This window comes from Taeniopygia guttata, chromosome 3, assembly GCF_048771995.1.
Source record: "Taeniopygia guttata chromosome 3, bTaeGut7.mat, whole genome shotgun sequence".
Classification (NCBI taxonomy): Eukaryota; Metazoa; Chordata; class Aves; order Passeriformes; family Estrildidae; genus Taeniopygia; species Taeniopygia guttata.
In genome coordinates, this window is record NC_133027.1 from 35,425,220 (window position 1) to 35,450,221 (window position 25,002).

Here is a 25,002-nt window from a genome sequence, read left to right on the forward strand (position 1 = left end):
AACAACATTCCAGAAGCATATTCCTATAAACTGTTCCAACTATCACATCCTAAAGAACAAGATTAGTTCAACAACATTTATTCAAAATACAAGATCATTCTGCTTCTTATAGTTCATGCTTATGTCTTCCATAATACACAAACTGACAGACTGATCAGTGATCCAGTTACTTTAATAACTTGGTCTGTGTAGGTAATATCAGATACTCCTGGGTAAGATGAATGCCATTTATTCTCAGCTGACCTGAGTGCATCACTTTTGAAGAAAATGTCTGCTACCCTTCCCTGTCCAAGACTTCAACATTTCAATAAACAATCTTAGCATCATCTTTCACTTTAAAATTCCTCCAGCTCTTCTGACTGAACAACTGCCTGTGAACATAACAGTATATTTTAATGTACTTTCTAGAAATAGCTGCATTTTTTTAGACACTTGGAGCCCCAGCACTCAGCATGGTGAAAACTGAGCAAATACTCTCTTCATAGTATCTGTCATCTTGGATGGTTCTCATTCTCTCAGGCCTCCCAAACCAAATATTTCACTGTAAAGTCTTGCTTCTTACACACAGGTTTGCATATACACTTTATACACAGCATCTTCTTAGTTCTTCTAGAAGAACTCTGCTTTGATACATAGAAGCAAGCAGAAGCAAGACCTATAATGCACTGAATGTCAGAGGGGCTTTTATCTCCCTAAAAGAATTTTCGCTGGTTTTGGTTTGTTTTTTTTTTTTTTGTCCCCACAATAAGAAAGAAAAGATAATCATATCACATCTAGATTACCAAATGCATTATTTATTTTCTCAAACCCCACCAAAATGAGTCATCTTGACAAAAGAAGATCTATGTCATACATGGTAAGGAGAAGGAGAAAGGCACCCCTTGGCTCTTCTAATGACAGTGCATCACTTAAGATTTCCAACATGTCTGAGATCATACCAAAGGGCAGAGGCCAAAACCTCCCACACATTAACGGCCTTTATAATATGTACTATCTCACTGGACATTTATACTGTGACACATGATCTGGAAAAGTGGTTAAAACTACTCCAAAAAACCCCAACTGACCACTAGGACAGAAAGGTGAGATGTTTAGAAGAGACTCTGGAGTATTTTCATTATTGGAAGGTACAAACCTCCAGTTAAGTCACAAATAATATATCTGTATTGAATGGAAACAGAATTATTTTATAAGACTACAGACTACACAAGTGACCAAGCCCAGAAAAGGCAGCCCTGACTGGTTCAGAGTTCCAGGTTGGACAGGGCTCTGAGCAACCTGGTCTAGTGGAAAGTGTCCCTCCCCACAGCAGGGGGACAGCAACTAGATGATCCTTAAGGTCCCTTCCAACCCAAACCATTCTGTGATTCTATAAATGTCTCAGGAGGAACACTTAAAGCTACATGATGAGCACTAAGTAATCAGTAACCAAGGAGTCTTGTTAACTGTAATCCAGAGTGGAGTTTTACATTTCCTTATCACTTGGTAATTTCATTTCCCCACATAATTAGAAACTTAGATTTATATACTCCCTACTCATTCTTTTCTCTATATTTTCTACAATCTGGTGATGCAGGAAAATGTAGGTGAAGCTAGCAAAATAGGGGCTCTCTTTTTCAGAAATCAGCAAGTCTAAACAAAGCACCGTGCAGGCACCTTCAAACACAGCTAGAGAGTTTGGAGAGTGGAGGTGGTATGCTATGGTTCTGGGTCTCGGGAAGGTGTTTCCACAGATCAATACCCTTTCTTCAAAGAAACTTTTTAGAGCTCCACGCAATATTCAAAACATCACAACTTACATCAGTACCTTGATTCTATTATTGTGTTTTGATACAAGGATTTTTTTGGAGATGCCTTCTCATTTAAAGTCCAACTACTACAGCCCTGACACTGAACTGGGGATTTTTCTTTTGTGGCTGTTGGTTTATCTGAGGGAAAGAAGGTTTGCATAAAGACATTTAGCCTAATTATATTGGAATTCTTGTTTATTAGCTCAGTTATTAGTATTTCCTGAAATTATTCCAGTGTAGTCCCTTATTACAAGCAAAACATATATATCCCAGCATTTACTGCTCCAGGAACACACATGTTAGGAATTAGTCCTTGTGACTTGCCCTTTCACAGCATTCAACACAAATGGTTGTGGGAAGTCACTGCTTTGCTAGAACATTTCTCTTTGTTCTTCTTTATCCCAGTTGCTTTTAGAAGCACTTTTCCATAATCTTTATTGTAGAGGAAAGAGATAGGCATCATGCATAAAATAAAAGCAAAACAAACCACAAAGAATCCACTGTTTTTCACCTTAGTTTCATGGTCTTTCTATATAAAGGGAACTGTCTCACTTCCAGTAGAGGAGAGGAAACTGTTTGCTTTCTGTTTACTGGAAGAGGTAGATGGGCAGATAATGCTCCTCAGGAGAGTGAGCATCCACAGAGGACAGCTCAGCTGATCAGCTCCCAGCACAATTCCCAGACAACACAACACAGCTTGCTTACACTGGCTGAAAGGAATAGGGGGGAGATAAGACATAAGCTTGCAGAAAGTGAGATTGACAACAGAAATAATGCTGTACTTCCTTCAGCAAATATTCAACTCTTCTACACCACAAAGAAGTCTTGAAATTCTGGACTTCACAGTCTGACACAAAAAAATATGATCCTCAGTATGAAACAAAATTCATAAATTCTAAACAAATTCTAAGTAAGTCACTGTGGGGTGCAAGACTACATCTACTTTGGACCAATTTTGTGACAAGTAAAATCTCACCACTACCTATTGGCATTGCCAGTATTTGAGAGAAATGCAACCCAGCTTTAGGAACCAGGCTTTAAAAGAGTAAGACGTAGTAAAACATACTCAGCAAAATGGTACAAACTCAGACCATGCTCTGAGTCAAGAAAAGGATATGCCAGAGTGATTTTTTTTCACCTCTGTAAATCATCATTATCATCCAGTTTGTCTGTCAGTGATCTCACCAATAGGAAACCACAAATAATTATAATCATTTTGTCTGTCTCTCTATTCTTTCCATTTTCTCTCTCTTTTCTTTATCTTACTCTTCCCCAAAACTTGTATTAATCCTTTGACCTTATTTCAACCAAATTTTCTTAAAAAAAAAAAATTAGGTTTGGGGAAGTTTCACGTTTTCCTGATTTTCAGGAGTACTGAGAAGAAATGTACATTAGTTGCCCCACAGAGAAAAGCTGCTAATGGAACACAGCAACATATATACCAGATAATCAACTGGCATTTATCTGGGAGAATATGAGCATGAATTTATTAATATGGTATTTCTATCTAGCAAAATCAACTACTACAAGCAAAGTAAGCATGTTCTTCAGAGCCCACCATACTCCCTAATGAGTGAAACAGAGAGACTCGGTGCTTTTACTTAAGTGCCCTCTATGTTGTGGGTTCAAGACAACTGGAAAAAAAAAAATCTTGAATTTTGAGGCAGGAAGAAGAATTTGGGATAATGGAATTGATCCATAGTAAGAACAACAGTCAGGGGTTTCCTCAGTGTTAATCAAACTTGAGATGCAGCCTCTGCAGATCAGAGTGAAACCTCAAACTCAGAACTACTTCTGTTCAATCTAAGAGATATCTATTAGTCTCACCCATGAAAACACAAGAGATCGAAAGATATAATTAGAACTTCACATAACTTTCATTCTGAAAAGGAAAGAACCACATACGATGAATGCTAATAAAGCTTTAATGTATTTCTGGCACACAATTCAGAACTGAACTGAAGTAGTACAGAAAGTGAAGAAGTAAAACTCTACTCAAGGAGGGTGATACTTGGCTAGATGCTGATGCAAAACAACAGTGTGCTATGTGCTAAACTGTCAGAACAGAGCATTCCAAACAAGTAAGAAATAAAGATGACAAACTGAGACTATCTTCCCTCTTGTCCTTTTCAATGCTTTCTCTAAGGAACTGTTCATTTGAAGGAGAAATTTATAATTTTTATATGATTCTCACATTCCCATAACCAGTCAAAGAAATACAGCTAGGAAAGTAAAGTTCCCATAGTCACATGTATAAAATGCTTTTATAAAATGAAGTGGTATTTAAAAAGTTGTTTAGTTGATAATAATGTGAAATCCAGGAAAATTTTGATTTTTTTAAAAAACAAAAAGAAATCAACAAATGCTCTCTGAAATTCAAGGAATTAATTCTGAAAGCAGAGAGGAGTAGAACTTGAAAACAACTACTCAGATAATATTAAAGACAATTACTTCTCTAACAGAATAATTGATCACAATGGTTTTAGAAAATGTTTTACATTTGAATCACCATGCATCAGAGAATGGTATTTGTCCACTGTTCACTGTGGAATTGATCCCAATGAATTGTCTATATAAGTTAGAATAACATTTCAAAACTGTGTTCTTAAAAGCAAGTTTTTAAACACCAAAATAATGAAATATATTTATTTCATAATTTCTTGATATAAGAACTAGTAAATTAACAGAGTCATCCATCAGGTCATAGAACCGACTCACAACATCGTAAGTGTTCATGGAAAAGTGCAATATACATGGCACATCAGGGAAGCAAAAGAAAACTTTGTAATTCAAACCTGAGAAAAACTGATGAAGATTCTCACAAGATTTTGAAAAACTGGACCAGACTTCTGACTAAATTGCATTTATTTAAAAAGAAGCCTCTTCCATCAGTCCTAAAGACATTTATCAATAATAACCCTTCATCGTACATGAGATTTACTTTTAAATGCTACTGAACTGTCTCAGCAAGAGACAAAGTAAGTCTGCTTTTGAAGAGGAACAGATAAGCTCCTTTTTCCTTTCCAGAACATCCCCATCATCACCTCTGATTTAGCAGGCTACTTCTAAAAATACACTGAGGGTAGTCTACACAGGTCAAAACTGGAAAATGCAAAAGCTCTTACTCAGTGTTCTGCTTAGTGTTGCTGAGGCAATGTACTAACTAGATTTTATTAGTTACAATCTAGGCAAATGTGCTCTGCATATATAGCTGCAAATGCTGTAAAACTCTTGAAGGAGATGTTAACTGTAGCTTCAGTGCTTTGATGAATCAAGCCTGTGCTGAAGAATCCAATATAAAAGCTGACAGAAGCTCAGCCCTGAATCTCAGAACTCACTGATGTTGTTAAAGCTGCCCTTTCCACAAGCTACAGCTCTGAGAAAAATGATAGATGACTTTACTGAACCAAAGGACAAACCTGCTAAATTAAATAACTATTTGTAAAAGTGATTTAATCTAAAAACAATTCTTAATTATAGTTGATGGTGTGTCTATATACTTAATGTACCAGGAGGCTAAGATATTTATACTTTTAATTATCCTTTCAGCAATCTAAAAATGGCATAAAAATCAATGCCTGCTCATTAGCTACTAAACTCTTACCAAAATTTAAATAATATGGATGACTAAGAACTGCAGTATTTCACAGTCTACAGTGAAAGCACTTCTTTCCTTTGGAAAAAAGCTTGCTTTGTAGAACCACTGCTTCTGTCCTGAAACAAACATCTGTGGTTGTGTTTATTCATTATTTATCCTAAGAAGCTGGGAGTGTCAAGTGTGGGCTTTGAGCAAATTTTCCCAGGGATCTTTACTAGTTGCATGATATCCCAAATCAATAGGTATTAAATCTCTCATAAGAAACAAAAAACATAAGAACAGAAATTTAACCCACTAGTGTTCCTGCAAGGAAATGAGCAACAAAAGCAAAATATTTAGGGAAGAAAGAAGGTAGAGAGCATGTCTCCTTATATTTTTTGCAATGGACTACAGTGACCAACACAGAAGCTCCATCTTGAAGTTTTAAACGTTTTCTTTTACAGTGTAGCACTACAGACACAAGACTTCATTTAACTGAATTTCTGTATTTTCACATGGTCTTAAATACTATCGCTTGCAAAGCATTCTCATTATAAAATTACTGATATATAATCCTTACAGTAAAGTGCATCATATACATAGCACATAGTACATATACTTTAATGTAGTATATATATTAGTTATATATATACAACAATGCTATTAACATACAATGACACATATTTCTATAAATTACCATAATAGTTGCATATATAAGGACATGTTCACTTGTAACAGTCTTCTAGCTTTTTTTCTGAGTAATGAATACTTTGATTGGAAAAAATATGCAATTCTGGAGTCTAGTCAAAAGAAGTTAGCTAGAAATCCACTGCAAAAACAATTCACTAGGTTTAAAATACCCTATCCTACAAAATGTAAGTCCTTCTTGAACTTTCAATGTGTCACCATTTGAAAAAGGCTTTTCACTTTCAATGTGACACTTTCAATGTGTCATTTGAAAAGAAAGCCTTATAATGAAAATTCAGATTTAATCTCACCAGACTACCAGTGTCATAATATTTTTCAGATGGGCTGACATAAGAGATATCAACTGGTCTTGTAGTATTTCAAAGTATCTTTTAATTAAAATTATGCTATTTGCTCTGATTAATGCTTTTATGATTTAAAATCCATACTCCATATGCAGTTTTCTCACTTCTAACTCCAATATATAGCATAGATTAGATAACTTATGCTAAAAGGTACGTTAAAAGGCAGTGGATGAAATAATTTTGTCTGCATTAAACAACTACAGATGAATCTCAACAATATTAATTTTATTAATGCATTTGGAATTATTTTATAGCTTCTTGACATGCTTTGATCATTGTAAGCTATTTAAAGGAAGTCAGAAAGAGAAGTAAAGCTGCCTATTTTAAACTGTAAAGCAAAGCCCAAATTACTTCACACTAACCAACATTTTTAGTAGACTCAACTGCCCTATATTAACTTAAATGTAACTACATTGGTTTTGGGATATTTATTAGGAAATGCTATTTGCAGAACAAAGCCTCTAAATAGTCCACAGAATTCAATTCTTTTTTTCTCAAAGGGTAAAGAGCAAAAGCAGAAAACCAAACAGCTGTGTTAATATACTGTTCCAAGATAGACAAGGTTGTTTACAAGCAGATTATTCCTCTGAAGCACAGGAAGCTATCTTCACATACTGCAACATCTTGCACGGCAATAAATCTTGACATTTTAATTCTGTCCAGGAGTAACTTTGCCTTGGAGTATGTAATTTCAAAGTAATGCTCAACATACTTCTCTAGACTAAATATTCTTGGGTGTTCACCAACTTCTTTTCTACATTGCCTTCCCTCCTCCATCTGGCTGCTATGCAATTTCAAAAGCATTAATTTTAAGCTGCGAAGTCTTATCACCCATAAAATATTTTCATTCCATTGCAAAACAGCACCAACTGTACAGTCTCTGTGGAAGACAAAACACAATTTCAGCTGCAAGAATCACTGAAATAAAGCTTAAACATCACAGAAGGATTAGCAGGTGTTCATCTATTCTGAAACCTGTAGGTTGAAGATTCATAGGATTTAAAATGGATGCATGAAAACCTAAATCAAGCAACAATGTCTAAAGCAGACTTATGTTCAATGGGACACCTAGATACATGGGATCACAACACTAGCAAATGTACTAAATTTAAAATTCTCGACAGTACTCAAACTATGTACAGATGGTCTGTGACTACAACTAAGACATATTTAGTCTTTATTTATTTTCAGCACCAGGTAAGCAGAAATAGGCTCATCAAAGAATGAAAAGAAGTGGTTTTAATTTTGTGGGGACTGGTCTTGGATATAAAATCCCAAATCTGCTGGGTATGTCCCAGAATATTCTCTACCAGCAAAACCACAGTCCATAAAAGCATAGCAACGGCAGATCTAGCCACAGACCCAACCCATAGCAACAACTGTCTATGGATAGAGACATTCTTCATTCATCTACAAGATCAACAGCTTACTGCAAAAACAGAAGCTGGAAAAGCAGAAAACTGCTGCAAATTTTCATCAGTTACAGTGAAGCTCTTTTTAGAGCATGTGACTGAGGGATACAAGCCCATGGAGAAAAAGCTTCTGCTGAGCTTGTGGTGTCAAACATATCTAGATATAACAGGACAAAAACATGGCTGACAGTGAATTCTGTCACAATAGATATATATTTTGAAAAATTTAAATTTTTTTTTAAAAATTCCTACGTTGTTTTTGCCTACATGGGTGCAAGAGTAGAATGCACATTGATTTAATTTTCTTACAAAACCAAGAAAAGCACTGGAGTTTAGCTCTTGCTGAGCATTGCCTTAAGTCTGCTGTGACTGCTCTTTAACATCCACACTATGCAGAATTGCTGGTGCAGCTCCAAAGTACAATGCAATTGCTGACTTCTCAGCAGCAAAGTAATGTGGTCCCACTAAAAGGAGAAGCAAATTACTCTCATAAAAGCTGCATGGCCAATGCTTTAGAATAAGCTTCTTCACCTTCATGGCTGTGTTAAGGCTTTAAGCTGCATTTTTTTTCATGTCTTACTGCATCCCAGGTAGAAAGAATTAAAGTAACTTTTCTGAAAACAAAAAAGATCAGATTCCTGCAGCCAGATCTCTGCTGATAATTCACCATAGTGGAGGATGGCAGTAGCAACAGTAGTACTATGACTCTACATTGCAGTTTTCTTGAATATGGTTATAAAACTCAGAATGAAGGGATAGATTAGAATGCCTCTTAAAATACTTTTCTTCACCTTATGCACTCTCGATTCCTTCCTGGATACATCTTGCTCTAAATTAGAATTGATTGCTCATAATTTCCCTAATGATTGACAATAACTGTAGACTACTGTGCTTAGGATGGATGCAGAGGACACAGCAGTGAGCTACAGACCTATGCTAACAGCCTGACTGGTGCCATCTTACTTGCAAGGAATATCAAATGCGAGCAGCAGCACCATCAAACCAAAAAACCTCTCTTCCCAGTATGTATGAACCAAGTACTTGAATTCTCAGGTTACATCTCTTTTTTTGATTTTTTCGAACCTCTCAACACTTTGAATATGTATTTAAGGGTACATAAAGGCCACTTGCCCCAGCAAATATGTGTACACCTTTTCTAATAGTGCTTATTTCCTGAAGGGTACAAGTGCATAGTAGAGCTGTAGAAAAACAAAATACTGTGTAAAAGCTCCTTCAGGGTACCTACTGACATCAACATAGTTACTCTAGTAAATGCAAAGCAATTCCAGACAGCTCACCCTTAAAAGATTCATTTAATTTTAGGGAAACCTGCTTCTGAGACTAGTGATGTCTGCTAGACAGGCTGCCTTCCTCAGCACACTCTTCTTCAACTGTTGTTGTCAACCTATAGATTTTTCATCATTAACAATGTATTCATGTAGATGAACACTTGCTTTACAGATATTGTGGGAAAAATATAATCCAGAAGGTTTACCTCCAAAATTGTGCAAATAAAGCAAATGTGCTTGAAAGTCAGGACAGGAGAAGGAAGGTGGAGGTAACTGCCAAGAAAGACATTAAATATAAAAGCACAGAATCATTTTGATTGGGATAGACCTCTGAGATCATACAGTACAGCTGTTAAGCTAACACTACCAAGTCCAAGTACTGCCACAAACACTTCATTTTCCCAGAGGAAAAAAAGGTATTTGCCTTGGTGTATTTTTCCATAACCAACCCCAAGAACTTAGAGATTCTTATCAAGGGACTCTGGAGATGGGTCATAAATGTAGAGCACCTTCTCCTCACTGTATATTAGCCAGCATCTCCTGCGTGCAGCTGAGCTTCCCACCTGAAGGCTGAGACAATAGGCTGTCTCTCAGCCCCTCCAGGCATCATGACACTAGGTAGAAGGACCAGAGAAAAGTCAAAATATCTCTGTTGTCTCCTGGGCTCCACTTCCACCAAACTCACACAGGAATGATTTTACAGACTCTTTCCTCATTCTTTCCCCTCTCATGGTTGGAAACTCCAATCATAAAATAGGAGACTCAGGAGGAAGATATAAATGTCTTTTCCAAAAATATTGCCATGTCTAAATTTTTGAATGCCCAGATATTATCAATAACACTACTCTTCTGAAAGTGCCTTTACATCTCTCCATGAAACTATAATCTTTATTTAAAAATCATCAAAATGAGGTGTTATATTAGTGAACAAAAAAAAAATGTGGTTTCAGGTATCCTACTACAAATACAAAGGCCCTTCACAGAGGGTTTCTCTCTGTACAAATGCTACATCCAGTATTTGAGAATTATTTTTCACCATGTAAAATGTGAAAGGTTGATAAAGAGGCAATCAAAAAATCCAAAACCATCATTCTAAATAGTGGCAAAGCAGATCAAATGCAAGAATTAAATTTTTGTACTAGTTCAGTACAAAAAGTTCCAAAAGCCTCATGAGTAGTATGCCCAGACCCACTGAGGGTCAGATGCTTAAGAAAGAGAAGACCTATGTAATTTGAAATTACATTTAATTCACTTCAGTTCACTCAATCACTTCTCAGGTGTGCAAATTATTCTAAGAGCAAGGGGATTAAAAAAAAGCTGGAGACTGTAAAGATAATTTAGCTTTCAAAATAAAAGTTCTCATAATGAAAACAGGGACAGTGAACCAAGCTGGAGCACCTTAGCAAGGAATTTTATTAGTATAACTATTTCAAAATAAATTAGTATACAATGTCAAAGATTTAAAAAAGAATGTACTTACTATTCTTAATCTCTTATAATAATTCTAAGCATCACAAATGCAATGTCAATAATTGTTTTGAGTTATTTAAGCTCCTAGTTTAATCTGTGATTGACTTGTTTTCTAGTTTCATCAGTTTGAAGTCCTCCTTCATTCACTGAGATACTATTGAAGCCAGTCTAAAAATATCTGGTCTGCTTGCCCAAAACAGCTACTAGATGATTTCCAAATTGGTAACTCTGATTGAAATACCTACAGAGCAGCAGCAACTATGTGTGCCCAACTGCAATACTCATTATTAACCAAATCTCAGAGATGCTGCAGAGAAAACAAAAGAAGGCCCCACAATAACAAAAGAATTCAAGAGACGGTCAATAATTGTTTGGTGTTTCATCAGATTTAAAGATTTATTAACTCTTCATCCTTAAAAGCAGAACTTTGTAACCAGACTAAAATATTCTACATTAAACAAGGAGAATACAAGGACATTCCAAGATAATGTTCCCATCACTTATTGAAACAAAACATCATTATCTGGGGCATAGGAGGGATTACATATTCCTGTTGGATCTACACAGTGTAAAAATACATGCAGATGCTGCTGAAAGACCAGCACCTCTAGCTTAATCATTAATCTAGAACATCTATGGGTCTGCATTCTGTCATACAATATTCAGTGCCACTGCTTGTAAACACAGCAATACCATCCCCAGCCACATTCAGGGTTTCATTTTTTATTCAAGGTTTTCTGTGACTGTGTAGCTCAGTTACCTGTAGATTGCCCCTTATGAACTGTCAGTGAATCTAAATACTTTCACAGCAAACACTGAAAATTAAAATAGTAATTTACCAAAATAGAAAATAGGGGTAAATTGAAATTTACCCAAAGGAAGGCTGAATGGAATAGTGTACATTTTTATCAATCTGTAACACTTAGAAAAGGAGAACATGTGGTTTCTTGAGAGAGACAAAGAATGCACTTAAGTTTCTGGATAGACAGATTGCTCAGTTTTAAGCAAGGGAGTGAAAATGTCTAAAGTAACTCTGGTGCTTTGAAAGTGTGGAACTTAAAACTTCCTGCCAACTGCACTGTGCCCTCCTGTAAAATACCCTTCCTAAAAATATTAGGTCCAACTTTTATAATTTAATTAAATGGCCTAATGTTAACTCTGATTTTTAATTTTCAAACCTGTGGAAACAGTTTAATTTTCTAATTACTCAGAGAAAACAAGAGGGAGTTGAACATAAAATATCTCATGAAGTACATTCCACTTAGTTTTCCTTGTAGAGTTCCCCAGGAGAAGAATTAAGAGGGATGCTAAACTGGGGCCCCAACAGTGGCATACCTGAGTAAAAACTATTTCTTAGAGAAACAACAGAGATTTGGGCGCTGAAGAGTGACACTAAGAAATCAGATTAATTGTACAGGAGAATGAATTCTCCTGCTAGGGAATGAGGTCTATCTTCCATCCTCTGCTTTTTCTTCAGCATTGTAAGTAGTTTTCTTCTAACAATGCTAAAGATTTCCACTGCTGGTTGCCAGTCTAGTGAAATGGCCTTAAAATTCAAGAGCTGCTGCCACTCCAATTTACATTTTATATTTGTTAATAGTTAATGTGGCTTTGCCGTAAAGGAATTCAGAGGGAAGATCCCTCATACCTTTCTATATTATTTCAATTCTATGTTTATCAAATTATATTCATTTTTAAAGCGCTGTCTGAAGAGCAGCTTTGCTCTGCATGGCTAAACATAGGAAAGGTTTTGTCTTCAATAAGGGCTTAGATATATAAACCCAAATCTCAGTGGGCCTTGTTAAAGTAACATCATAAATTTTTTACACATCGTTATGAGTTTGGAAAAAAAATCATTCTACATATCAGTCTGAGCTTTTACTGACTAATGTGACCTTAGGGAAGGGACTGTTGAAATTCATGCATCTAGTCATTAGAAATGGATTGATACATGCAATTACAATAAATCAGCACAGGTTTATTAAGTAAGTTTTTTTTTTTAATTAGTAGGTGAATAAAAGAGGACATTTAGACCCAATGCATAAATACTGTAAAGCTGGTGTAACCTGCTATTTCTGTGCACTGTGATCATACTGAGAGGTATTTGCATCACTCAGTCTTGGTACTCAGTGACCTGATGGATGAGCAGCGGTGAGATAGCTGATCAAGCTACTGGCCTCAGCAGTTGACCCTGCCTGGACACCTGAACTGCTCATCACTCATTTCCTAAACTTCCATGGTTCAATGTGCAGTGTCTTTAAGCAATCAAAAATTGGCAACAATTTACTTTTCAACAATATGCTCTAAACTGCATAGAGGACTTGACCATCAAGCGGCTCAGATGTCTGTGCTACAAAAGCAAGGCAAACAGCTGGTGCAGTAACCTCACCTAAGACCAGGACTGAAAAGCAAGGTTGGCTTCTGCACGACAATCTGAGTTTCCCATCTAGGCCATGCAGGGAGAGTGGCAGAGAGGCGGCTGCAAATGCAGTTAGCAATGTGCTATCGATCGCCTTGCCTTGCTACTAAGGGTCACACCACTGTCCCCAGGAAAGGCTCTAACCACAAACCATGGGATTTAAACACTATGTAGAAAATATAGCCCTAATATGAGATCACTGCCACTGTCACACCAGCCAGCAGTCTCAACACTGTCACTGGTATCAGAGGGATGGTGTCTTTGATACCCTGCCCTAACAGTATTGAAACAGGTGTGCATTCAGGGCTGTAGAATTGCCACAAATAGTAACACTGGTTGTGTCAGCAAACTAGTCAGGCAAGCAGCAGAGAAAAATTATTTAAGAAGAAAAAAAAAAATTAAATCAAAGTTGAATGAACAAATGGTCTGTATGATGAGATGGCACTGCTGTTACTCTGTACATAAAGCTCTAAGTTCCCTAGCCACAGTATAAAGCACTTGCCTGGGTGATCTCAACAGAGGTTATTCCTACCAGCTGTGCCACATGAAGATTTATACATGCTCCATAAACTTTAATTCCCTTTTTAAGTCCTATTATAACAAGCAGGGGGCCATTTCTGAAGTTGAAATGGATTTTCAGAACAATATAAAGACGAAAATGTTTTCTGGCCTCTGATTTTTAAACCTTTGGGTAAAACTAAATCTCTTCCACAGCACTGTTGATATTCCATATAGAAATATTCACAAATACCAGGCACTTCAGAACATTATGTCTGAATCCAAAGGGAGACGTTATCCTGCTGTACAAAAAAAATGCTGTAATCACTGTTCACAAAAATCTTTCAGCTTGATGCTTTGAAGTTTTTTCTGATGTACTGACTTCAGAAGAGAAGGAAACTCAGTATTTTAAGATGCAATTACCTGCAGCAAAGCAAGTAGCACCACAAATAATAGAAGTGGTTAATCCTAAATTTGCTGACAGCAAGATTTATTCTTTCTATTCATTCTATCTACACCATTGCCAAACAAAAGTCTAATGACTGAAGTTAGAATTTCATATATGTCATATTTTCCCCTTCACACTGAAACCACAATTTTAATAGAAGAGTTTATTTTTATCATTGTTTTCCCGCTCCACAAAAAATTATACCTCTTGCAAAAATTGTACAGAAGCTCACTCTATGCAGGTAGCACAAGTATGCGATGTGGCTAGATGTCAAATTTAACAAGCAATTAAATCCTAAATAAATAAAAACAGCAGTCAAGAGCACAGCTTCCTCTCCTAAAAGTAAACTTCAAGTAAAATCAAAATCCTAAACCAGTATAGACTTTTTTTACATCTTTTACTACATCCCACAGCTCACTTTGGAAACTCACAGCAGACCAACGGCGTATCTCGAAAGACTCAAATTTCCACTTGCCCCTTTTCCATGTCCTCTGCCAGTATGTGTCCTCACATGTCTGTCAGTTTTCCTCTGTGCAGGAAAATACTCTTCCATAAATAACCCCTCCACCCTTCCCAAAAGTGTCCCTAGTTTTAACACCTCCTCTCCTCAGAGCTATTTCCTAAGTTTTCCCTTTCGACTATTCTGAAGCTTCCCCCTTTCTGCTACAGAGATTTACCAGTGCCTGTTTAATCCTGGCTGAGCTGATGGAGCCCTTGGCAGTTCTTAGGCAGAGCTGTCCAGAGTCCTGCTGTCCGGCTGCAGACAGGGGGCACAGCAGGAGGAATCACACAAGCCCACACACCAACCTTGTGAGAGCACTGTGGGGGCTGCACCACACACATACACCTTGACACAGCCAGATTGGCTTGGCTCTTTAGTTTTATGAGCTTTCTTAAAATTTTATGGGTCAAGAAAAAGGGAAAGCTAGTCTCAGCTTAAAAGCACAAGATACAGGATAAGGAAGACATGCAGGCTGGCCAGCCGAGTTTGGATATGAGCAAGAGCAGAAGGTGAAAAAAGGAATAGAAAGGGGATTTAGACGGAAGACTTAAATCTATGTTTAAACCAAGTCAATGCTGATGCAGGAATTGATGTTACAGACAGACTAAAACAGATTTTTGATAAAAGGAAGTGAAGTAGGCATGGAAAAAGTGTGTCACAGACACCAGCTCAATGAGAAGTCTTTCAGTAGTGATCTTGTTCAAACAGGAGATGCAACAGCTGAAAACAAGACAGCTATAAAATATTTGTATATAAAGTTAATTAGAATGGACTTCAGATGTAGGAGAACACACCATAGGTAAAGAAATAAAACCACACTTGATAATTAACAAATGAGTACACACCATAGGTGTGATTAACAAATGGTTGAATAACAGTCCAATCAAGACTGTGGTACCAGTGTAGCTCTCTATGGAAAGATGTTCTGAGCCTAAAAGGATTTCTGGCTTGAACCATTTCAGGTTCATGTGTGGGAAGGGGCAGGTTTGGTCTTGCCTTTCATGAGGCAATGCCGCACCCCACACACATACGCCAGGCCTGTATCCCAGCCCTGTACCTCCCCATCTATCTCTTTCTTCTACTTATTCCTTCTTCTTATAGATATGAGTAACTTAAAAATGGATGGGGGGGATGAAGCTTACTAAGTCAATGCTTTGAGAAGATGCTTTTATGTTGATTGAATGCTGCTCTAAACTTCTGTTGAAGTTCTCTTGATTTTTCAAAGTTGCCAGTAATTTTTTTTACTGTCTTGACCTCTTCAGAATATCTTACTAGTATTCTTCCCATGCATCTAAGTGAGAGTACATAAAAAAAACCACTGCTACCACTCCTAGTTCCAGCAGTGTTCAGCTGATAGAAATTCCAAGAAGAGACAGGGTCAAGATGTGCTCTCTGCATGTCCTGGCTCACATATCCTTTGGCTTTCCTGGGCCCCTCCCCCCAGTGAGACTTCTGGTCATCCGGTCACTCTGGGGCTAGAATGAGGCTCTGGAGTCAAGTGAGCGCATTGCCTCCAGTGTGCAGTAATTAATAAAGTAATTAACTAGCCTTCTGAAATCATTGGAGTCCTGCACATCATTCTTCCTGCATCAGGGATCTGACAGAAGGCAGAGGCCTCCTCAACAAGTTCACTGATGACACAAAGCTGAAGGAGTGGCTGATACCCCAGAGGGCTCTGCAGCCCTTAGAAGAGCCTCAACAGAGTGGAGAGAGGGGCAGAGAGGAACCTTCTGAAATTCAACAAAGGCAAGTGCAGGGTCCTGCAGCTGGGGAAGAGTAACCCCTGGCCCCACTACAGGCTGGAGACTGACTTGCTGGGAGACGGACCTGGGGGTCCTAGTGGACAACAAGCTGTCCATGAGCCATGTTCATGAGGGCACAGTGGCATGTGGCCAACAAGGCCAGTGGTATCCTGAGGTGCATTAGGAAGAGCATTGCCAACAGGTGAAGGGAGGTGATCCTGCCCCTCTACTCAACTTTCAGGAGGCCACATCTGGAATCCAGTTCTTGGCTTCTCAGCACAAGAGCGACATGAAGCTCCTGGAGCAGGTCCAGTGGAGGACAACAAAGCTGATGAGGTGACTGGAGTATCTCTCTTATAAGGAAAGATGGAGGGAGCTGGGCCTGTTCAGTCTGGAGAAGAGACAACTGAGAGGGGACCTCATCAATGTCTATCAGTATCTAAAGGGAGGTGTCAGAGGTTGGAGCCAGGCCCTTCTCAGTGGTGCTGAGCAACAGGGCAAGAAGCAATGGTAGAAACTGATGCACAGGAAGTTCCACCCGATATGAGGAAGAACTTTTGTACTGCACAGGTGACTGAGTATTGGAACACATTGCTCAGAGAGGTTGTAGAGTCCCCCTCACTGGACATAGTCAAGAACCATCTGGGTTCAATTCTGTGCCATATGCTCTAAGATGACTCTGCCTGAGCAGGGAGGTTGAACCAGATGGCCCCACAGATGGCCCCTTCCAAGCTTACCCACTCTGTGATTCTGTAATAGGTATCAGTTATTATGCTTATTAATTATACAAATAATTTAATTTCTAGCTTAAGGCCAGTATGCAGAGGAGCCATCATAAGAATTGCTTGTTCTGTTTTGATGCTACAGCACTCAGGCAACCAGCAGCAATATTCTATTGTTGCTGCACACACAAAGATAGAAGTATCCTGACCAATTTTATAAATAAGCCTTTCTTCTTTGGTGTCAAGTCATACACTCCCAATTTGCCTTAGCCTTACCAATTTAAAAATATTTCAAGTAAAAGTGGCAGCTTAAATTGTAAAGTATTGTTAGTTTACACAGCCTGTCATGGAAAAATACAATAGAAACAACAAATACTAATTAATTTAAAACAGGCCAAGATACTAAAATCTAATAAATAAATCAAGTTTTGAGGTTTAAGTAGTTCATGTGAACCATCTGTCCAATAAGCTTTTATAAGATTTGCTTTTTCACTCTTGGCTCATTATTTGATTCCTGCCTGCTCAAATAGATCCTGTTGTTTTAAAGGCATTACAGGAGTTGAGTACTTACAGTTTCCAAGCAAACCCAACAGTCTTTATAAGTCTATGAGAAACAAACTACAAGCATCCAAGTGGAAATCTGTTATGTTTGATGTATGATTATAAAATTACCCTCAGTGGATCAGCACTACTGTATTTAGGCTATCTGGCTTTAAAGAAAACTGTGCTACAAGGAAAGCAAAATGAGAAATACACATATAGATAGTAAGACTTGAGTAGACATGACACTGATTTCCCTCAAGCAAGTAAGTCTAGCCCCTAACTGTAATAAGCAAGAATACTGCATGCTGTAGTTTAGGATCCCTATGTCCATTTATCTGGTGGGAATTCTGAATTATGGTTTGCTAATCTCCACCCAAAATCTAGCAGGACATCATTTCATGGGAGGTTAAAAGAGTACTACACATCAGTAGTGAAGTTCTGGAACTTGTCACTTGATTGTGGAGGCAGACAGCACCAGAAGCCCAAGAAGTATTTATTCAAGCAGATGATCAAAAGATGAACAGTAAAGCAAATAGGCAGGGCTGTATACTCTGACATCCTTAATATAACTACAGAGCTGAGCACTACAAGAAAGTGCTCACAACTACTCTGAAGAACATTTCTGGATGTTGGAGGGAAGATGCAGAACTACATGCTAAAGTGCTCTGACCCAGCATGGCATTTCTATACATTCCTATCATCCTATAAGTGTTATTAACTACCTGGCAATTGTTTCAGATAATGCATTTTAAATTAGTTTCAGATAGTCTTGCTGCTTTTAATTTACAATTTTTTGCCACCCAACTTGACATTTCTCTTATTACCAATCCTAATATTCTTCAAAGAGCTAAACTACAGCAAGACGAGTCAAAGACACATGAAAACTGCGAAAATTTTGCTTACCTGAATTGCAGTGTTTCATACATAAATATGAAGAATATGGAAAAAAGTAAAAGCCTGAAATTTACTTTTTGTTTTACCACATTACAGAATCACAAAGCCTGATTCATCATATTTGTGATCAGAGATCTTAAAGGAATATTTATCTTTCTTTTCTTTTAAAAAATTAAACCATAAGAAGTAGTTAAGCAGTATCCCTTACAGTCAATTTCATACTTTTACACTGCCAATTATTCTGTAGATAGCATTTAACACTTTTAATGCAGAGAACAAAAGCAGTACCATTCAAGACAAGTACTAAAACAACAACATCTTTCACAATACACCAGAAGAAAGGCAGGCCATCAGTCAGATTATCAACAAATGGATAAGTGATTTGGGATTACAAATCACATTTTAAAAACCAGTCAGAATCCTTTCTCCTCTGACTTCAATGTGAAATTTCAAAAGATGAAGCAAAAAAGCAACCTAAGCAAAAAGCTGAGCTGGAATGAAAAAAATGAGCAAAATTTTTGAGCAAAAATATGAGAATTTCTTTAGTAGACAAAAAGTTTATTCCAACAGTCTTCTCTACTTCAATTAGTACTTCTAAGACCATTTTAAATAGCAAAGATTAGATACCAAAAATACAACAGCTCCCAAAAGCAGAAAGATATATCACGTCTGTGTTTAAGAGCAAGAACTAAGTTCCTAAGTAACTATCATAAAAGGCTGTTGTACATGGCAGGTATAGTTTCAAGAAACAAGAAAGTCAGGATATTTCTCCTGAAAGTTATACTTAAAAGTTGAGTACACTTTTTCCCAGGGGTGGGAAAGGATGTTACCAGTACTGAAGAACAGTCTGATGCCTAAGCATTCAAATTTCATGAGGCTTATAGCTTCCACATGTCTATCAAACTCTGAGAAGTATTCTTCTCCTTCCTGTCCCAAAACCCTGATTGGCATCCAACTCTATCTTTTAAAAATTTCTGCCTGACTGTTCAGTCATCTCTTCTAAGGTAACTCATCCCACTTATGGTATCAGTTCTCTTAACTCAATATGATGAAATAATCCAAGAAGGGAATAGAAAAAAAAAATCTGAAACAAACCAGACCTTTCATGTTCTATTTACAATCACATCTACTCTTTCAATCATTCCAGACAGAGAAATCAACTTACAGAGAGCACAAACCAGAGAAATACTGGTCATTCCTCAGTCAATCAATTATTGATCTATGTGGTCCCATGTGTTTTCTATAGGCAAGAGTCACTGAAAAACTACGAAAATCTCAGACATTCAAAAGTCAGTGAAATAGGACACAGTTTGATGTTTTTATGAGAAGCGAATTACTCTAGAGTCATACACAGAATGAAAGCCATTCTTGGGAGAAATAAACAACATTCTGAAATACATAAATAACAGCTTCATAAACAGCTAACTACACATGGACTGTAATAAAAGCAGTACGACTCAAACCCTCTAGGTTTTCAGCCACAAACTCAATTTCCCAGCTTAATCTTGTCCCTCTAAAGCTAATAAAATGAACAATTTCTGGAAGTAATTTTTCAATCCCCAAATTATAAGCAGCAAATTTTTACATAGGAAAAGGTTTCTGCAAAAGCTGTAAACCATTCAGAGATGCACATGAGATACAAAAATCTATTGACGACCTTTTGACAAAGCTTTGCCTAGCAGTCTACTCTAAAGGGAAAAGTGCAATTTTCCTCCCACTGTGCCTTCACATATATTTTCTGAGACCAAGTTATGGTCAAATTGCCATGTAACTACATTTTCAATTTTCTTCATACATTTTTACAACACTCTCACTTCAGAAGTATTTATTATTATCACTCCCAGCAGCTCAGGCTGTTTGCATAAGGTGTTATTTGCCAAGAACCTGCTACTTGAAAGGAAGACCTCTTCTCTCTGCACAGCAGATTTGTAGGTGGAGAAAAGTAGCCTTGCTGAGAGAAAAGTGGAGGAAACCAACATAATCACACGCACATGATCCATAAAGAACGGAGCAGAAAATGCATGAGGTATCCTTCTCTAATGGAACTCAAACACATTTATAAGATACTTTTTTTCATGCAGTTTCAAATAATTTGCTGTAGAAGAATTTTCATAAATCTCCCTCAAGGGCTAAAAGCCTAACTGCAGACAGACTTAGTCAGAACTTGTGTTATCACACATAACACACATCTAAGTGTTTCTAGCTTTGTTTCACTGCTGAAGGAGTAAGATACAAATCACTACAACACTCAAAGGCTACCTCAGAAAGATAGAGGAATACAGCTCTAAGGAGAAATGACAAGAACTACTATAAATAGCATGTCTGGATATACTTAACCCTATTTTAACTTCACAATGCCTTAGAAGTTATTTAATGTTCACAATATATAGAGAACACCCTGCATTCTCTGTATATTGAGGACATTCTGAGCACAACTGTTAAGAATTCCTTGCCAAAATAAAGGTATATTGAGAGAGGCTCTACATGACATGTTCACAGTTTTTTCCTATCCTGTATGTCAGACACTCCCCCAAGAGACTGGAAGTCTTAAGAGAGATGCTTCTTCCTTCCACAGACAGCATGGAGCAGGGAAGGGCCATCAACAGGACATATGTTGGGAACAAAAATGGCCACAACCAAGAAGGAAAAAAAATTCTGAACAAAATTAGGATGTAATTTGATAAATGATACCTGCACCAAAAAAAAAGAGGAAGGCTGCTTATTAGACTGCAATCTACCTGGAAAGAAGCTGATGGTCAACACAGATCAACAAATTTGACATAAAATCATCGTATTGTTGATGCCACACAACAGGTAATTACCTTCACAGCAACGGTCAGCCTACCTCAGACCACAGCTTTGTTGGAAAAGTCTTAAGGGTCAGCCAGCCCTAAACAGCAATAACTCCAAATGGATAATTACCAGTCAGCATTATCAGTAATGAACCATGGACATTTATCCTACTTGAATGTTTGTTTCCTTTGCATTGTTAACATTTAGAACAATACTGAATGTAAGGTACAGTAATAGATATGTTAGTGATTTGCTGGAGGAAAGAGAGTTCTATTGCTCACTGAAGCAGTGTTGTTCACAGGACATAATTCCTAGTTTAAGGGAAAAAACGCTTCTGTATCCGAGAAAGAGCATTAAGTTAATTACGAAGAATTGCAAAACTGAGCTCTGAATAAAGGAGGGATAAAATGAGTTTTTGAGTGAGAGAATAAATTTCTTCTGACACCCTGTAAATCTTGAAATGAAGAGCACACTCAAAAGCTTCTTTCCCCTCAAGAAGAATATTAAAGTGCACCCCCAAAAAATGGTGCCTGAATGTGAATTATTAGGCAATATCAGTCAGATTCTCTTTAGCAGCGGCATTTGCCAAGGAAGAACTTCACAAAGCCCAAGATCTCAACTACTACAATGGAACCGTGCATTTATTTCACAATTATGCTTGTGTACACAAACCAAGTACAGATTTTGTTTCACTTCTTTACCTATGTTTTTACAAATATGTGATTATATTACTATATTTAGATATTAAAAACAATACTTCTAGTTAACCTTAATCTATAAGCCCAGCTAACCAGCAGAGACTCTGCAGTGTCCACAAGTAAGAAAGGTCTTTCCCTCCCACCACACAGATCAGATTCTGGCCTTGCCAGAATCGAACAGAACCCAAGTGTACCCAGGAACTCACAGCAAATGAAGAGGCCCTTTGACATAAAACAGGATGCCAGACTGCACACTTATCCCTTGCAGCTACTGGGGATTGCTGGGGTCTAGGTTCCATGCAGACCTCCTGTTGATGCCTTTCTACTCTGGAGGTGTCCCTGCTTATTCCCCCTCAAGGGTAGCAGGCCCTGGGTTCTGAAATCTTTCCATTATTCCAAAGATAGGTGTATGTGCAGAAGACAGCAAGGTAATTATTATAATTTTTAATAGAATGTGGCCATCTGAAAGTTTTGAAACTTGCACTGATCAAGAAATCAGACACTTTGTTCAGAATTCTTGAAATAAAATTTGGATTCTAAGTGCAAATGCATCACATTAAATAAGTCATACTGGTTTTGGTATTTTTGCTTATGCTGTGTTTACATTCCTGTTTGATACAAAAAGATTTCAGTCTGATTGGACAGATTCATGTGATACTTGAGGCCAGCTGATAAATGAGTTAGTGGAAACAGATTGAAGTGTTAATGTCCTTTTTACTGCTCTTTCCTAGAAATATAAAAATGCAAAAACAATACTAAACCAACAGTTTGGTTTCTGAAGCTTAAAAAAAAGCTTCCATTCTTTCTCTTTCGTTATTTCACTTGTCCAGGAACCCTGGATAGAGAAAATACCTATTACTGTCAGAGAAGAATTAAAACCACAGTTGTTTCTTATCTCACTGCAAAATCCCAAAGATAAATACAAAGTAGTGGAGTGGAAAAAAATGCTGAAAAAAGTGATTTTTAACAAGTTTGTCTGGGGAAACAGAAAGAACTGAACATAATCTCACACTAAAATACTGCTGCTGAGAACTCCATTAAAGAAAAGCATTTGTGAATGCTAGGCAAATGACTTAGTAGATGACTTTTATCTCAATAATATGTCAGAGTAGATGAACACGTGTCAAGATAATTTTTCTCAGTGATAAAGAAATTAATCTTGAAAAGCAAAACTGTAAGTTACACTTCTGTAAAACTTAAGAGTAGTAAGTGAAATATCTTTCATTTTAGACAGCTTCTTGCAAAACATCTCCCATTCTTGGAATATGCAGTTTAAGTCATAATACTTCAGGATGTATTTTGGATCCCTAAATAACATTTAGATCATAAAGGTTTTCCAAAGCCATCTTCTGAAGCTATTACATGAATAAGGGTATCTTTTTTCTCTTACATGACTAACATTAACAATGTAGAATGACCTTTTTTCTAAATATTAAAATTTTGCACTCTCTCCATTCATCAGTTTATTTCTGCTATTCAATATTGCTTCTCATTGGAATATAAACAGAATACACTTGGCAACATCCAGGATAAATACACTGTAACGAATCACACATGCTTGTAAGGTATATGTTTCTCCTACAAAAATATTAAATTCATATACATATTTGCTTGTCTCTGTGAGAAAACATTTCTGTTGTCGTTTTATGAGATCTTGGGCTATAAATTATTCATGTATTGACTGAGTCTGGAGTGAATGTCTTCATCCATACTTATTTATTTCCCCAAGTTTCCAAAGTTTAAAGAAAAAACAACAACGAACAACCATTTAAGTGTGACTTACACAAAATCAACACTTTTTCTATCACTGCACAAAAAAAGCAGCAAATTATGCTTAAATCATACTTCATCACCTGCAAACACTGGAGCCACTGTTTAACCAGCATGCTCTTATCTTTGCTCTCCAGCAGATAAAGGTTCTAACATGTTAGGCAGTGTATGTTTTTCATAATGTCAAACTCAAAGCTTGCTGAAATCAAATGTTTCCCTTATTAGGGCTCCAGTACACTCAGACCTATCAAAGAAAAACATTTTTATGACATTGTATTTAACTACGTTCCTCGCCTCTTTTCCCTTCTCTCAGGGCCCCGCTTCTTTTTGAAATAACGTCATCACTGGGCTGAAAGCAAATTGAATGTAAACACTAATGCCTAAGTTATCAACAAGTGCCTTAGAAACAACAAAACTCTTTGGTCTATATTTTAATATTACAATGCAAAAATCTAACAACCAATCTCTCTGGCTGTAACAGAAACCAAATGTTACTCCTCTGGAATTTTGCTTAAAAAAACATTTTTAGAAATATGCAAATTCAAAAAGATTTGTATCTGAGATTAACAGACTGTCCAAAGAACATGAAAGAAATACTAATGCAAAGCAAATGAACATCAGAATCTGAGTTTAAAAAAGGTTGTACTTACTCCTTATTTCTGCATTGAGTGCATGGCTGGTAAAGGACTTTGAGAGCATTCCAGGTTCCCACTCGTCCAGAGCTAGGTGTAAGGGTATCTCCAAGCAGTGTAAAATCATGGTGGGAGGAGGAACTTCCTAAAGACTCTACCAGCAATGTGTCAGAATTTAAAAGCCAGATCTATAAATGAAAAATAATTTTGTTTACTGTACACTACATACACTTCAATTTGTTACTTACTGTGACCCTAAAGCAGCTGATAATAAAACTACATTCTTACAAAGTTTCTAACGAAGTATTAACAGACATAAATTGATATTTTATTATTTAGCAGAGTCTGCACAGCTGCAGAAAAAAAGGGCAATACAATACTGATTTATCAGTCTTGAAACTGCCTCTTTTTGTGACTGTAGAACATTCCCTTAGGTAGAAACAAAAGAAATAGTCCTAAGTAAACTCTTTCAGCACCAGATGTATTATTTTTCCAATTTCATAATTCTTTAGGCTTTAGTCAAGCATATGGTGTTGAGCAACTGAGGGCTAAAGAAAGGGAACTGAAAGACTGCTCACTGAAGTGCCAAAAATTGAGGATTTTCAGAAGAAGCATGGTGGTTATGACTCCATGGACCTAATACATGCAAGGAAAAAGACAACAATTAACATGGTCTAAAAGGCATGTTGGAATTTACAAACAGCTGCAGCAGACCCTCACTTGGAAAATAAATATCAAATTTCATAATGGG

General features: G+C 37.1%; 1 protein-coding gene across 1 annotated transcript in view; it reads right to left on the minus strand.

The window, feature by feature from the left end:
• UBE3D (ubiquitin protein ligase E3D) overlaps nt 1-25,002 on the minus strand; it is a 78,200-nt gene that overhangs the window by 33,091 nt on the left and 20,107 nt on the right. The window contains exon 8 of the mRNA XM_030267509.4: nt 24,270-24,439. Within this exon, the coding sequence (XP_030123369.4) occupies nt 24,270-24,439 (170 nt within the window). The remainder of the gene's footprint in view (nt 1-24,269; nt 24,440-25,002) is intronic.